This window comes from Anser cygnoides, chromosome 2 (genome assembly GCF_040182565.1).
Source record: "Anser cygnoides isolate HZ-2024a breed goose chromosome 2, Taihu_goose_T2T_genome, whole genome shotgun sequence".
In the NCBI taxonomy this organism is placed as follows: Eukaryota; Metazoa; Chordata; class Aves; order Anseriformes; family Anatidae; genus Anser; species Anser cygnoides.
Window position 1 is genome coordinate 61,192,378 of NC_089874.1, and position 16,946 is coordinate 61,209,323.

General features: G+C 36.2%; 1 protein-coding gene across 14 annotated transcripts in view; it reads right to left on the reverse strand.

Moving 5' to 3' along the window:
- Positions 1–16,946, reverse strand: part of SUGCT (succinyl-CoA:glutarate-CoA transferase) — a 336,870-nt gene that overhangs the window by 313,495 nt on the left and 6,429 nt on the right. For 13 of the 14 annotated variants that reach the window (XR_010829335.1, XR_010829336.1, XM_066992200.1 and 10 more), the window contains 3 exons: positions 13,616–13,701; positions 12,621–12,671; positions 7,167–7,287 (listed from right to left, as the gene is read on the reverse strand). The exons of the other annotated variant lie outside the window; for it this stretch is intronic. Coding sequence is in view for 11 of the 13 variants with exons in the window: in XM_066992200.1 (XP_066848301.1) it covers positions 7,167–7,287; positions 12,621–12,671; positions 13,616–13,701 (258 nt within the window). In the remaining 2 variants the exon portion in view is untranslated. The remainder of the gene's footprint in view (positions 1–7,166; positions 7,288–12,620; positions 12,672–13,615; positions 13,702–16,946) is intronic. 14 annotated transcript variants of the gene reach the window in all.

Consider the following 16,946-nt stretch of genomic DNA (forward strand, 5'->3'; position numbering starts at 1 on the left):
TTATTTAGTTACAACTAAAACATTGCTTGAGCCAGCTTCTGAGCAGAACTTCATTTCCTACTTGTATGCTATCTCCATAAGCAATAATTTACAACTTTAAGAAGTTACTTTGCCAATTTATGTCATGTTATGAAACATACTCTATTTTCTTTAATGTATGATCTATCATTGTGTTGGCAGGTAGTCTACCAATTTATCCCAAGTAATTATATCCAGACCTATAACCATCTAGAAGTGACAAAAACATCAGGCATGCATCAGGGGAAGGAGTGAGCACCGAGAATTAGACTGTCCAAGTTATCTATGATTTTATAGGCCAGTATCATTTGGTAAGAGGGAGTCTACAAACTATACCTAGTCCAAGGCAATTCCACATCTCACCACTGAAAGTCTGCAAATTAGAGGATTAAGAACACTTTGGCTAGCCTTTGACCAGCAAAACATGCTGAGGTGGTTGTTTTTTTCCCTGTCATGAAAATCCTGGAGACAAAGTAGGATGAGCATCAAAATTATAACATTACATCTTCTCATGAGGAGCAGCTACAAATCATCAGTACATTATTTTGAGTTATTATCTGTTATGCAGATGGATAGAGTGAAGAACTACTTTGCTTCTCAGATTCATCAGAATCACGCAAGAGATTCATAAGACTTACATATTTTTGAAGGAATATGTTCATTTATGGATTTTAAGGACTTTATGTACATTCATTACAAGGTACAATTCCAGATTTAGAACGTATGAAACTCAGAAGACACACAAAATGTGAAAAAAAATATTTTGCCATTCTTTCCACTTATTTTTTGTCTTTTTACAACACTACTCTTTGCTAGCAAGCACAATTAACACTTCAGTGTAGTCTAATCATTTTTAAAATCAGAGTTAAGACTCGTTGGGGCTAGAGACCACAAATCCTGAAGAAATATAATCTGTTACAGTAATACAAAGTTAATAAAAACACCAATTCCAAACATCTTATCTTACTTTTTTTGTTTTGGTTGAACTACAAATATTTCTGCATAACAGATCATCATTATGTCTTCAATCTCTTTCAAGCATAAATACACCAGACTGTTTTTCTCCTGTTTAAAAGAGAAAAATAAATAAATAAATAAATCTTTAAACAGGCATAAAACTAAGTACCACACAGCCATATTTTAAGAAATGGCATGACAGAAAAAGGAAACATTGAAAAGAAGAAATTGGGTAATGCCATAAATGACACAAAGAAAGCAATCTGCATATGATACAAGGTATTATGTAGCTTGCTTCCTAGAAAAGAAGGAAAGGAGCCAAAAAATAAGGAACGCCCAGCTTCAGCAAAACCTGTAGAAGAGAAGTAAAGCAAACACAGTTCAATCAAAAAGTAATAAACGAACAGAGCGGGGGGACAGGAGTTGAGAAGCTAAGAGCAATAGCTTTCATCATTCAAAAAACTTACAAAATTCAAAGTCTTTCCAAACGTATTACCTTCAGAGGTATTAAGAAAAGAAAAAAGTGCTTTAATTTGAAAATAATGTTGTCCTTTTAAACAGTGCCCCCTCCTGTTCAGAAATAAACTGACTTTCTTCGTCGAACTTTACAGACCATACCGATAGCAACAAATGGTCACTCGCCTGTGACCTGTACATGATTTACTTTAAGCAGCCAATTTTCAAAAAAACTTAAACCAATCTCAACCACAGAACTGTCAAAATATATTATATTTAGACTAATTTTAAGATTACTCTCACCAGCAAAGACAACTTGTGAGTGAGAACAGACAATCTGGAGCTTGAGAGCACTTAAAAAGCAGCAGAAACATTGAGAAATACTGCTGCCACAGGGCTGGATACATTCAATCAACACTGTTTGGATAAGAAACTTGGTTTGCTAATCAGGACTTCCAAAATGTCAAAAAGACAACAGCATCTGGCTTACCTATGTCTAAACTCTTCACCCACATATGACCTTGGACTTTCTGAAAAATTACACTGCCTTTCATTTTACTATCACTAACGATTTGCAACAGTCCAAAATTTAAAAAGAGGTGATTCCATACCAACAGCATTCCTGTATGTAAGAGAAATTGCTGAAGTCTGAGTAGATTATAAAGTAACATAGCTTCTGACTTCCAGGAAGCCTGTCTCCAGATTTTTTCTGCTACAATGCATGCCTAATTCCACTGAACCAGTCACCTCCACACCTTTCATTGAAAAAAGTATTTTATGCAGTAGAGTCAAATCTTGATCTTTACACTATAATGAGAACAAAACTTTTGAATGTTTTCTCACAGAATGGTTCTGCTATTCCTAAGCACAAAACTGAGGAGGAAGCTGGTTTGTTTTCCTATATTAGAAAACAACAACTTTACAGATGTTTGCTTAAAACCCTGAGAACTTCTATTCTTTATAGTGAAGACTTGAAAAAATTGGGAGACCTTTTTGTCATGGTTATGCTTTTCTATTAGTAATATTGTTGTGCCTTTTGAAGGTTTTATTTTTTTTTTTATTTCCACCAAAATATCTGAATTCAGTTTTAAGCTATGATGTGAGCTCGGAAACACACACTTTCCAAGGAAACACTTGCTAGTGCTTCAAGGCTAAAATCTCCAACAATTCAGTCCATGATCCACATGCTACACATGGTATACATACCACATCCCAGCAGTTGGTTCTGACAAATATATCTAAGCTGTCCTCACAGACCAATGGAGAATGCTCAAGCCCACTTTTTATTTATATTTACTGCTCATACCCATTATGCAGCAAAAAAACAGGTTAGAATGAAGGTTCTGAAGGAGATTATCTGAAAAATTAATTTGGTAGGAAAGCGTGGGTTGCCAAAAGAGGTAAGGGAAACTGATGTTTGGTGAGGAACTGAGCTAGCGGGGGAAGAATCTGAACTTGCTAAGCTGGGCAATTGCATCTAGAAAAGGGCAAGGTAGAAGGTAATAGACAGAGAGAGTCTTATATTTAAAATAATAATAATAACAACACATACAATTACAACTTGAGCACACACTCTCTGGAATAATACAAAGGAAGGATACAATGCAGTCTGGAGTCAGAAAGTTACTTTCCATATTTTTGGATGGCCCCTAAAATTAAAAAAGTTTTAATACCCAACTCGACTTATTTATACTTATATGTAGCAACTGAATGAGACAAAAAAAATCTGAAAGACATCTTGATCACAGCTGTTATACAAGTTATGCTGCAGGGTGAAACTGATTCCTTCAAATTACTTGTTTATTGATTGCATTCCATACCTATGATGTTTAAACATGAAAGGTAATATGGTTCCAAAAATAAGAAACCAAGACATTCCAGATGATATCCAGTCTCATTAATGAGTTAACTAAATGGATAGGGGAAGTAGTGTCCAGTAATTACTTGTAATTTATTAAACGAATCTGCCATAATGTCTTCAGCATGTAGAATGAACAACAAGAAAAAAAAATGGGAAAACACCCCGATTCTGACACACTGGACATGTTTATTTCTTGGTTACTTATGCATTATCAAGTGTTATGCCAAAATGTCTGTCTCTGTATTCTCATATCTAAAATGTAATAGAGTTCATGATAGTCATTAACAATGACCAGCATCATTTTGTCTGTTAATAATAGCCATGATACATAAAATACACCCTTTAAAAAGCATATTTGAAACTGGCTGAGTGAAACAGCATAAACCACTCCAATCCTCTGTTCAAAGACCATGTAACATAATTCATGTTATATTGTGTATCCATTATCCTTCACAGGACCTGCAAAACAGAAAGAGCTTGAGAGCTAACATATTCCTATTATCTCTTGCGCAGCCTGTAAGTGAGGTGCAAAATGATGGATGAAATCCCACTGTTTAGAAGTAAAAGGGGTTTCTGTAACCAAGATAATTTGTCTCAACAATTTTCAACATTTGGGAAGACAACTAGTCCATTTAATCCAATGTTCTAGGCCAGCACATCTCTTACATCTGACAAACAATATTTCTCTTTGGATCTTCTTTAACTCATATTTTCCATATCTCCAGCTAGGCATTTTATATACACATAGCTTTTCTATGGCATTACCAAATAATCTTAGACTGCGTTCTCAGTCTCTTTCCATCTGAAATATTGCATCTAAGCCCTCGGGAACCTACAAGAATTCAGTTAGTCCAAGGGTCATTCCACTTCACTTTAATTCCAATCCTTATCCTTGTACATTGTCACATGCATAGCTCCTGTCTACAGTCAGGGAACTGAGTACTTTTTGAGGGCCTTTCAGAACACAGCATTAACCTGTTTCCTGCACTAATTTTTCCACAAAACCAGGCATCCAAATCAGATGCCTCAATTAACTCACATAAACCTGTTTTTTGATCACATACTATCATGCCTAACATCACAACATCCAAGACATTGTTTACAGACAGATTTCTCTGCCCAAATCCCCTTATTTTTAATAGGCTTCCACATCTAAGAAACAAGAAGAAAGAGGAAAAGCATTTGAACACTATGAACAGCAAGCAAAGGAATAGGAGGTACCTTAAAAAGTGAAGGATTACTGATAAGGTTCCTCCATCTGCTTCAGAAAAGTGAAATGATTTGTATGTTTACATAAACAGCTTGATGTGGTCAGTTAACTTTTTGTATGTTTTCCTTGGCAAAGTTATGATGCATATTAATAACACAGGCTCCAACAAAATTTCACCTTGCTCCAATATACTGACACAGATGATTTATAAGTATCCATTTTACCAATTTGTTCTAAAGCCTTTTATATTGAATATTCAAATTAACAATTTCTCAAATTGACCCCTTGCAGAAAATGGCTTAAGTACAGAAATTCCCCTAGCATTCTCCATAATAATTAGCAGTACACATAGAATCATAATTACTATTAAAATGTTTTATTGCATTTAACAACCTCCTTTGCTATTTGTCTAGCCTTATTTGTTTACAATGGAAAAAAAATCTTTTGGTCTCTTTCCATAGAGATTCACATTTTAATCTGAGCTTCTACACTAAGCAATTTTTGTCAGCAAATATTTTAGTTATGACCTTTTTACCATTTTTTTTTTTAAAGCTAAATGTTCTTACATCAGCATTCACCCCACAGCTCCAAAAAAGCAAATGATATTTGAATGCAGTACAGTAAACAAAGTAGTTTTGAGCTGTAGTGTCTTGAATCAGGTCACAGTGTTTAGAAATAAACCAGTTTGTTCTTCTCAACTTGCAGTAGTGCAAGCAAAGGGTTAGGAAAGCCAAGGCTAACCTGAAGCTGAATATAACAGAGAATGATCAATGGGCTGGAGCACATTTCCTATGAACCCAGGCTGAGAGAATTTGGGCTTGCTCAGTCTGGAGAATAGAAGACTGGAGAGACCTTACAGCAGCCTTCCAATACCTAAAGGTGGCCTACAGGAAAGCTGGAGAGGGACTCTTGGTCAGGGAGTGTAGCGATAGGACAGGGACTAATGGCTTTAAACTAAAAGAGGGGATATTTAGATTAGATAAAAGGAAGAACTTCCTCACTGTGAGGGTGGTGAGGCACTGGAACAGGTTGCCCAGAGAAGTTGTGGATGCCCTAACCCTGGAAGTGTTTAAGGCCAGGCTGGATGGGGCTTTGGACAACCTGGTCTAGTGGGAGATGTCCCTGCCCATGGCAGGGGTGTTGGAACAGGATGGTCTTTAAGGTCCCTTCCAACCTTAACCATTCTGTGATTCCATGAAGATGATTAAGAGACTGCAATATCTGACATGAGGAAATGATAAGAGCTGAGACTTTAGCCTAGAAGAAGAGAAAACTCAGGGGATTCTTACCAATGAATATAAATACCTGGTGGGAGGGAGTGAGCAAGGGGGAGCCAGACCCTTTTCAGTAGCACCCATTGAATGATAAGAGGCAATAAGCAAAAATTAAAAACCCATGGCATTGCACCTGAGCACAAAACATATTTTACCATGACAAATGTTAAACAGTGGAACAAATTGTCCAGAGACTGTGGAGTTTCTATCTGTACTCTGTTTCTGTATCTGTATCTGTTTCTATCTATACTCTAAACCCATCTGGACACAGTCTTGAGGAACCCACTTCAGGTGACCTGGCTTGAGCAGGAGAGTTGGACTAGATGAACTCAAGAGGTCCTGAGGTCCTTTTCCACCTAAGCAATTCTGTGAAATGAAGAAGTAGTTTTTCTTACTTCAGTCAAAGTTTTCATCTAATATCACAAACACATAAAAGCACTCAGAAGTTGACATGTGCAGTGTGAGAGGAAAAGCAGATTTACCAAATCAAAGGCCAAGCCATCACAAATAAATTGCAAGATGGGTATCATTTTATTCTTTCGTCAACTGTACAGCAGCTAAAACCACAAAAACATTCCATTTACTAATGATAAATTACATGCACAAGCAAATGTGAAAAACACTGCGGTAACTAACCACAGGCCAACCTAAACATACATAAAGAAAGACTTAACAGGTTTCACAGCTAGTCCTGAACATAATTGCCTTTCTGCCCCTGTCTTCTTAAGAGCTCAAAAAAGCACAAAATCATGAAAAGTATATCACAGACTAAAAAACCTCATTTGCTCCCCATTAAATGGGAAACACACAGTAATTAAAAAGCTAAAGATGTTATTCAGAAATTCAGAAGCAAAACAGGTCTGGCCTGATTTGCAACTAAGATTTTAAATTGGTATTTGAACGTGTGCAACTTCTTCGTTTTAATTTAATTCTAACATGTATGCAGGTCCTGATATTCATGTCTACTTCCTTTCCATGAACATGTAACTAGATAACTGAAGAAAGAAGGATGCTTCAGGGCAGTAAGCATTGAAATGACTAGATTGGAAACTTGCAATGAAAACTGGTTCAGTAAAACCAATGGGGGAAAAATGAGTTATCAATCTGTTCAAAGCAAAATGCAAGGAGCCACACCAATGCTGGCTCCTTTGGGGCCAATAGGAGCACAGCAGTCTACTATTGCCACTGTCAATCACCTTATAAAGTGCTGACATCGTTGCTGCCTCCCAATTTTTCTGTATTGGTTTTTGAATTAAAGTAAAACTTGTTTTCTATCTTCCAGTTTAACTTAACTGACATTGAAATAATATACGTTGATATTGCTACATGACTTATAACAAGATGAGTGGAATAAAGGAAACAATGACATAAGTTACTGAAATTACAATACCTGTTATTGAACAGTACACTATGTGAGGAGCAATCTTTTTAATGTCTTCATAACCTAGACCAATTTCAGCCAGTTTCCCAGGGATGTAGTTTTCCACAAAAACATCAGACACAGCTGCAAGCTTTAGAAAAGAAGAGTAAGATTTGTTAATGAGCTTCCAAAAGTTCAATAAATTCCTCATATAACTTGACATCTCACTAATCAAGATGGTTCTTGTCTTTCTGACAGAACAGAATTCAAACCTAAAGAGATTTTTTTGGTCTGTTAGACTGTGCATGTCTGCAAACTACACATTAGGGATGCTGTGTGTCTAGAAAAGAAACTACCAAAATCCTAAAGCTATTAGATGAAACTACAACATAATTGTATTAGCAGAATCACATTAATTTCCAAATACTTCACCAAAATTTACAGAACAGTCACCAGCTTTATACCTGCAGTTAGCTTGAGGAAAGAGGGGGAAAAGGATGCATGTTTATCTTCCATGTTTTCTCTACCTTATAGTTATGTAAAATGTTGGGAGGGGAGTTGGACACGTTTGTTTTGTTGTTTGATTTTTTATTTTTAAGTTTTAAAATGATTGATTACACTTACTGGAACAAAGGCTATATATCCCACTTTCTGTATGTGGAAACAAAATACAGAGCCCAAAAATGTTATGAGGTTAACATGAACATCTTAAAATCACCTCAGTTAGAACAGTGATGTCAAGCTCTGCAGCATGATTTTCTGCATCACATCTAAATGAATGACCTAGTCCAAAATCTACTGAAGTTAAAGATTAACACATGACTTTGATGGGCTTTAAATTGTATCTTTTTATTATTATAGAAATTATGAACAGAAATATTTATACATGTTTCAATATAATATTGAGAGCTTCTGAAGCTTGAGAACTACATATTAACAGAAATATGTAGTGCTTAGCAGATTAGTATAGTTTTGGGGTTTTTCCCCTGTTTGGTTGTGGGTTGGGTTTGTTTTGTTTCTTTTTACAGGAATTTAAAAGTTATTCCCTGAGAGGAACATGTTTGTGCACGCATCTTTAACCATGATCTAAAACATTTCATTTCTTAATGTTATTTCAAGATGATCAGAGTCACATTCACTGGAACTACCATGCAGCTGTCTGATCAATATATACAGCACATTGGGCCAGCTTCTATAAATTAGTGTCATCATATCAGCAATCATAAGCATTTTTGTTTTAGCATGTACACTGTTTAGTTGAATCTAAGGCCAAAGAAACAGCCAAGCCAGCAAATATTTAACAGGAAAGACAAACTCATTCTTATTCAGTCAAGAAGGCATGCGAATTATGAATGGTTTAACCGGAATCATGGATGAAACATTAGTAAAATTTACAGAAACTAAGTTCAGCATAAGGTAAAAGTGGGTTTTAAAATGCATGTTGTAAGCTATTTCAAGGGGCTGTGTCAAAAACTGCTAGGACTACTAGTTTTAAACCATTACAATATGAGAAAGTCTCCATATTCTAAATAAGTATTGCTGGATTTCTATGTGGACAAATGGCTCTTTTTAAAAAAAAACTATTCAATAGGAGTGGACTCCATAGAAGACCATAACTTCATGACAGTTAATAAAAAAGCAGGCATTTGTCAAAGGACAGTTCTCAAGAAGATAAGGTTTCTACAGAGCTCACAGAGCTAAAGCATTAGCTAGTAAAAACAGAAGCAGCTCAGACAGATCTACGACTGTCCCAATCCTCTGTGCAGGACAGCAGATCCAACCACAGAAGTAAATTAAGGGCAATGCAGTGGGGGAAGCTGTTAGTCGTTTAATGTCATGCCTTTATGAAAAAGAGAGCCAAGGGGGTTCATTTTCTCTCTAAATCCTTCACAGTCCATACATTAAATACTTTTCCAATTGGCAGAACTACAACCTTAGCTAAATTCATCCAAGAAAAGCAATCAGTTACAACTTGTGTACCATTTTCACTATGCTTTGTAATCTATCAGATGTACAGAGATGGTATAGGCTAGTTTGAGATCCGTTGCCCACCTCACACTGAAGAACTATCTCCTACAATCCACTAAGGGGGAAAAAAAGATGGCTAACAAAAAATAAGTGCAATTCTTCTGGATATGGCAACATATATGGTTGATTACAGTGTGAAGTGAAGATACAATGATTTAGGACCAGTCTAGCAGTGTGTATGTATTCTTACAGAGATTAACATAATGTTATAGATGTCTTACAAATATTGTGCCAGCTCTGCCACTAACATTCCTATTACTCTTGGAAATAGTCTTTAATGTACAAGTCAGTGTGTGCATAGTATGCATCTCTTTTGATGCTCAGTGAACTCTAAGAGGTACCCAGTGTTCTGTTATTGGCAAGTACTGAACTCAGACTCTGATCCTAATCAATTGCATGTTCTTAAAACACAATAGGTGTTTCAGTCTTAAAATTCAATGGGGTTTTAAGTCCATTGTCAACTGAAATTTCACACTGTGTTCTACAAGCCCTCCAGAGCTTATCACTTGTACTTCTGATTCTACTAACAGCAACAGAATGCAGACCTGAGTTGGAATACTATATGCTTCAGATCAGACACTGATATGTTCAACCTCAGGACAGAAAAAGGTATCATGCACGCCAACTAGTCATTAAATTGAATATAAACAACACAATGATGCTACTAACTTGACAGAGCAGGCTATTCATCGCCTTCAAAAAGATTTTTTGAAACAAGTACTCCACACAGAGAAATGTGTGAATATGCACACACTCAGATGACAATATTCATGACACATGCTGACCTATCAGCTAAATTGAACAGGAAGAAAGAAGGAGTACCATTAGCTCCCAATCCAACTGAATTCTTCTAAGTCCTTCATGACTAAACACAGAATTTAATTAGTTAAGTTTAAATACTCAGGAGAAAGGTATCCAAGTTTCTTAAAACAAGATGCTGAAAATTGCTGAATAATGCTCTAAAAAGATTGTGTGTCAGAGGACGGCATTAGTGCACATACCATTACTGAAGAGAAAATCATTTCCATTGAGTGAGACATTCAAATATTTGGAAGGCAGTTAACAGCAAATTAAAAGCATTAGGAAGGAAAACAGGGCTACAAGTGACATAGAATAAAGAAACAAAACAGAGCACCAAAGTAGTAGTAGGAACTTCAGTGTAAAATAATCACATAATTATGCAAGAACAGACCTTTGGGCAACTGTGCATTTTTTTTTTTTTTTGGTTGGTTGTTTTAAGTACTGTGCCAAATCCAGGACAGTTGATTAACAGGTTTCTTCTGCATACTTGATAATATTGATGCAATTATCAAGGTTGTGGTTTTTTTCATATACCTCAAGACTCGATTCCTTTGTCAATATGATTCTGGATTCTGATATTAACCTTCTTCCACCTATATGGAATTTACAGGAAGGGAGGAAATGATTTATTCTAGCCATGCTATCTTTCTTAATAAAGGAAAATGATTATAACCTCATCACTTTTCTTTGTAGGTCTTCAGCCCAGGACATAGTTTGTATTTAATTGTGAGTAACCGATGTCCCATATGCAAAGTTCCTCTTGCCATTAGTTACCTTGCAGATACAAACATTACTTTACACTATAGGAAACACACTGCTGAACAACACTCAATTCTTTACACATCTTTCCTGATGTTACCAAAAGACTACTGACAACAAATGATAGCCTCTTATACATAACACTCTTATTTTTAATAAGATACATAATACTCTTATTTTTAAGAAAATCCAAATGGAAAAAAAAAGGAAGAAAATACACTCTGGTTCCATTTGAGATGCAGTATTAAAATGTCAAGACCTCTGCACCAAATTGCCCCAAGGCTATCACTGAGTGAAGTAGAACAATGATAGGAAAGTTGCTACTTTGATACAAAAATCATGTGGGGTTTGAACTCAGCCTCAATCACAAAGGTTGTAATACTGTAAAGTCACCAGCCATTGAGTGGCACAAACCATGAAGAGGTTCTCCATGTTGCAGGCAGAAAGAAGTTGTACATTTAACAATAAAATCAAGCAGCCCCCTTCCTACACAAATGTCAAGATGAGAAAAAAGGAATTTCTTAACCACAAATAGTAGCATTCACACATAAGAAACTAATGCTGTATCCATCCTTCCTCCAGTTCGTCCTGACTCATAGTCCCAGATGTCTTCAACTTTGTCAAACAGGTTCAGCCCATATTCATGAAATCAGTGGACATTTTGCTTACAGTAATTTTTCTTCCCTTCACCCTTTCTTTTCCCAAATGTCAAAGAGAACTGGGGTGGTTTTTTTACTGGTTTTCTGGGAGGAACTTTTTTTTTTTAAAACCCTTATTTAGAATGTGACTATTTTATCCAATAAATACATCTGTGTTATTCCAAATGGCCTGTCTGTTTCCCAAACCTTTAGAAGATAAACATACAGCTTCATAACAATCAGTAATGAATGGTTCTGTTCTGCAAAGAGCATGGGGAGAGGGAACCAGAAAACCTTGGCTTATATAGAAATCTTCGGAGTTTAAGCATCTCTCTCTCATAGAGCTGACAATAAAAAAGTATCAAAATATCAGACAACTTCATCTATTTTAATTTCATATGAAGTTCCTAGCAAAAATTACTACCAGAAAAATTCCACTTATTGCAGGACATATACAGTCTCACTGCAAAAAACAAGAGTGATTGGAACTGATACTGAAGCAAACAGGATCAGAAGCCAGCTTACCATTTTAGATATATTGCTACTGCTGCGATTTTTAGCCCTACAGAACTATGTAGCAGCTCCTATACTTCTCAAGAAAAATGGAAAAAAAAAAGGATGACAACACAGGTTTTACGGAATGTGAAATACGGTGCTTTTATTAGCTTTCCAATGTGGGGGGGGAAAAAAAAAGATCACCTTAAATCACCCTTGCATTCTGCACTGAAATACTGAAAAAAAATAAAGATATATGAAATCTGTAGGAATTTGACCTACAGGACAGCACTTCTCAGAAAGATGCAGAGCAACTGAAGTTGTGAATATACTGTAACACTCTGAAATATGCAAAGAGTGTAGCCCAATTCTCCTTTTGTAAGCTCATTGCTGACTTCATTGGAAGGAGTTTCAAGCTAGGTTGATGAAGTTGTACAGTAAGATCTAACGTAGCACCAGGTAAGCACTAGATTGTTAGACCTTCTCCTCACAATATTTAATTTGAAGCTTTTGATGAAGTTTTCAAGTAAATTTTATCTAAAATCATAAGTTACACTGTGCACCAAACTTCTCTGCATGCAAAACTGAAGAGTGTAGAGGCAATAAACTGTAATTTAAGAAGTATTTAAGAAGTGAACTGCACATATACACATTTTTAATTATCAGATATCTTATACTTGAGAGTTTATGCAGAGTTTATTCTTTCTTACACAGGACCAAACAAATATAAAATAGGCATGATTTGCATTCCATTAAAACCTACCTCCCTGATTATTTTTGCTCCTCTTGAATTCTTCATATTGATAGCTATGCTCTGGAGACAAAAAAAAGTAATTAAAATAAAAGCCCTTCTAATGATTATCAACATCTTCTAAACACAACCAACAGTTAAGTTTCACACTACAGCTAAATAAACAATTGTTAACCCCACTCCACCCCTAAAAATAATCTTCTGTTGGTAATGCAGGCTTAATGGTCTCAGAATCAGACAAGCAACAGAACAAGCCTGATGGATGTGCAACTGGGAGCTGCACTGTGGTCTGCTCACTGTATGTTTGTACAGCACTTACTACTGCAAGTACACATGGGGACACCAGAAACATTTGTTTCAATGGCAACAAGCCACTAAACAGCTCAGGCACTTTGTGAAGCTTCATATTAATCCTCAAGTTTCAAACTACACTCAGCCAACCTAACTACAGTATGATGCCTGCTCTCCCCAATCCCCAGCTTCCGGGTAAGGCAGGTCAGCTCAGGTGATCCATCCCAAAAAAATGATCTTTTAAAAGAAGTAATAACCCTGAATTTCATCAGGGTTAATTTTCAGTTGATTTGCACCAGCAACTGAAGACTGGCAGGACCACTCCTGTATTTTGAAATTGCCCCAGCTGACCCCAGAAGCATACCAGAGACTTACAGCCTTTTTTGTTTAAAATACTTCATTTTTGTCCTGAAATGTACTCACCTTGACAACATAACTAATGCCAATGTAACTATTGCTCCATTATATATGTTAAGAATCAAATGAAGTCAGATTATATTCTTATAAAGTACATCTAAGAAAACTAAACCAGTGAAGTTCTCTGTTAATCATCTTTACTTATGGTTTTACTGTTTATTTTCACTTAGTTTTAAGTCAATGATAATGTACTGTAGAGTTCAGCTTTTATACCAGACCAAACGTAAATAATTTGAAGGAGAACTACATCTTTAATTGCAATTACAACAGATTAATCTTCAATGTAGCACTTCATTTACCTTTTTATTTCTATTGACACTGAGAAAATAAACACTTTCTGTTCCAACAAAAGGTGGGCCCCAAGCTCTTGTGTCATCACCAGCTCCTGTAAGAAATACCATCACATTTTTTACATTTTTTATAACTGTCCTGTATTACACTGGCAAAACACAACAGGAATAAGAAAGTTTTTTTCTTCTCCTAGGTAATATTTAGGCCTTCTAAATTTCAATTAGTTGGCAGGAAAAAAAATAATATACATATTCTAGGACATTTATTTCAGAAAACACCTACGAATGAACGTAATTAAGCAAAGTGAATTTTGTTTTTGGTCGTGCTGTGATGATTTTAAAACAGCTTGCCTTGTTCCTGCTAGGATTATTTACATTTTAAAATAGAAATAAATACATTTGGGAGCAGCTGTATTTTTAATTCCTTTTTAACTTAAAGCAGAGCTGCAATATCATTCTTTCATGCAATCTGGAAGAATTTAGCAGACGTTCACACAGTCAACAAGCCATTCATGAAACACTCCAGACACAAAGTCATGATATCACTAATCAACAAGTTGTTAGGCTGAGTGCTGCAGAACAGCACCAAAAAGAAGCACTTGCTACAGTGCTCCACCATTCAGAAATTCTCTTGCCTTACAGAAAGGGAAAATGGAATTCAAGCTTCTGCAGCTACTGATGTTACTGATTCATTTATACTTAATTTCCAATTTTAAACTTTTCTTAAATGTCATGAAGACTGGCAATCTATTTTAATTGCCAGTTTTAGGTTCAATCTAATTAGAATTAAAACTAAATTTAAGTTTGGATATAATCATGATCTCAAGTGCTAGCAAGCATGCACAATATCTCTTTATGTATTTCAGTATCTAGACCTTAACTGCTTGTTACCTTTAAGGGAGTAAAAACTTTCCTCAGTGAGGCAACACAGAAGATGAATACTAGCAGAGATACGCAACTGACCTAAAGAACCGTTGGTCCAACACAATATAGCCACTGCCATATCATGCTACACACTGGAAGAACACCTAAAGGTTACAGCCATCTAAGCTCAAATGTGGCAGAAGATATACAAATGTAAATTATACTCACCAACATTTGTATTGGTTATTATCTCAAAGAACTATCTTGGTTCAAGCAGGAAGCTTGGGGAAAAGAAGTAGTATTGCTTCTATATGCTCCTATCTTGAGCCAGTTAAACAAAATTTCAGTAATACTTTCCATGTAGGAAAAGGAACACACGCATGTAGTGTGACTACTATCCTCTACAAATAAACACTCCTGTGATTATAGACATCTCACAGAAAAATGAGATTATCCATAACTGACGTTCAAACTGAATGTCAAATGATTGTCATCAAATGATTGACATTCAGACTACTCAGGCTGCCTTTCTCCTTCAACCACCAAACAAACTTCAAGAGCAGGAATGCAAATCTCCAAAATGATTACTTCATACTAATCATCAACACTGCTCCATTCTTACTATGGAGATACTTGACATACATCTGTCCATCTCATCAAATTGATGCAGCTTCTGCCCTGTCACTAATGTGAAAATATCTGAAACAGAACATGACTAAGGATGATCCATAGGTTGCTGTGACAAGACTTTTGATAGATGTTCAATGTTTTGTTAGATGTTCAAAAACTCCATATTCCCTATTGAAAACAAAATACAAGATGTAATATGTCTTAGCATCTCAAACATATGATTTATTAGTTTTGAAAAAAACTGGTAAAGACAATACCAAAATAAAGAAGTTTAAAACATGGAAACTTGATGTGATGTGCAGCTCCTGTGGCATAGTTACAAGCCTCAAATGTGTAATGAAGCTTAAACTAAAAGTCAAATGAAGGGTGTAATTCTAGAATTGAACTGAATGCCATGTGGCTTGTTATTCCCGTATGGTTTTAAGAACTAAAAAATGTAGCTACTCCAATAGAATGAAGAGGTGGGGCTTTGTTTCTTTTGTTTTTTTTTTTTGCTTTACCATTACTCAATCCTCAACAGATCTCAGAAACAGCTCTTTTTATATCAAGTGCAAGTGTTGAGTGGAAAAACTATTATGTTAAGCTAAAACACACACAAATATTCTTCTCTGTCTGAAATAAGTTCTATCTACGAAGCTAACTACTCGGAGTCCAACCAGACTCTAAAGTAGTGACAGAAATCTACTTCTGCATCTGAAAACACACACTGGAAGCTTGTTAATCTCAGACACATTGAGCACTAGAATTAAGATTAGAATGAGTCCAAAGGAGTAGGAACACCTCTCCTGTGAAGACATGCTGATAAATGCTGAAGTTGTTTAGCCTGGAGAAGAGAAAACTCCATGAAGACTTTATAGCCACCTTTCAATACCTAAAGGGGGCCTACAGGAAGGCTGGTGACAGACTCGCTCACTGAGGAACTTCCTCAATGTGAGGGTGGTGAGACACTGGAACAGGTTGCCTGGAGAAGCTGTGGATGCCCCATCCCTGGAGGTGTTTAAGGCCAGGCTGGATGGGGCTTTGGGCAACCTGGTCTGGTGGGAGGTGTCCCTGCCCATGGCAGGGAGTTGGAACTGGATGATCTTTAAGGTCCCTTCCAATCCAAGCCATTCTGTGGTTCAGTGATCAGAGAAGAGCAAAGACTCAAAATCCTAGCAGCAGCACAGTGTTTAGCTTTAAACCCAGAGACGGTATTGGCCCATGATAAACAAAGAGAATAAAGAAAATTTCTCATTAAGGAGTAGTAAATAACCTCCAATTCAAGAAATCTGTGTGAGTATAACTGAATCCTGAAAAAAGGCATCAATTTTATTAGGTGTTGGTTGGGGGGGGGGGGGGGGGGGGGGGGGGGGGCAAAGAAGGGCAAGGCGTTCTTTTTTTCGTTTGATTTGTTTCTTTTTGTAAAATCTAATGGCTTGCATGTGAAAAGAGCTTTAACTTTTCACAGACACCCCCACCAAAAAAAAAATCTAAGTCTTTGCAGTTTATATGTAAATGGTGTAGAGTTCAGGAAACTCTAAGGATGACATAGAAATGAAGAGCTACAGAGTCATCCCTCTTTATAATTACATATTATAACTGAGATAGTAATTGCCAATACATGAATCTAATTACAAAAATATTCTATTATACTGAATGCTAACAGTAAAGCCTACTTTCACGCTTTCTATGTGAAATCTAACTGCATCAAAATTTACTTTTATACCTTTATAGGAACTAGATGATCTTTAAGGTCTTTTCCATCCCAAACCATTCTATGATTTATAAAAAAAACTTTACTTGTGCACACAAACACAGCAGGCCTGTTTTGTGGCTATACATTCTCATAGCAAGAACGGACAAGTCA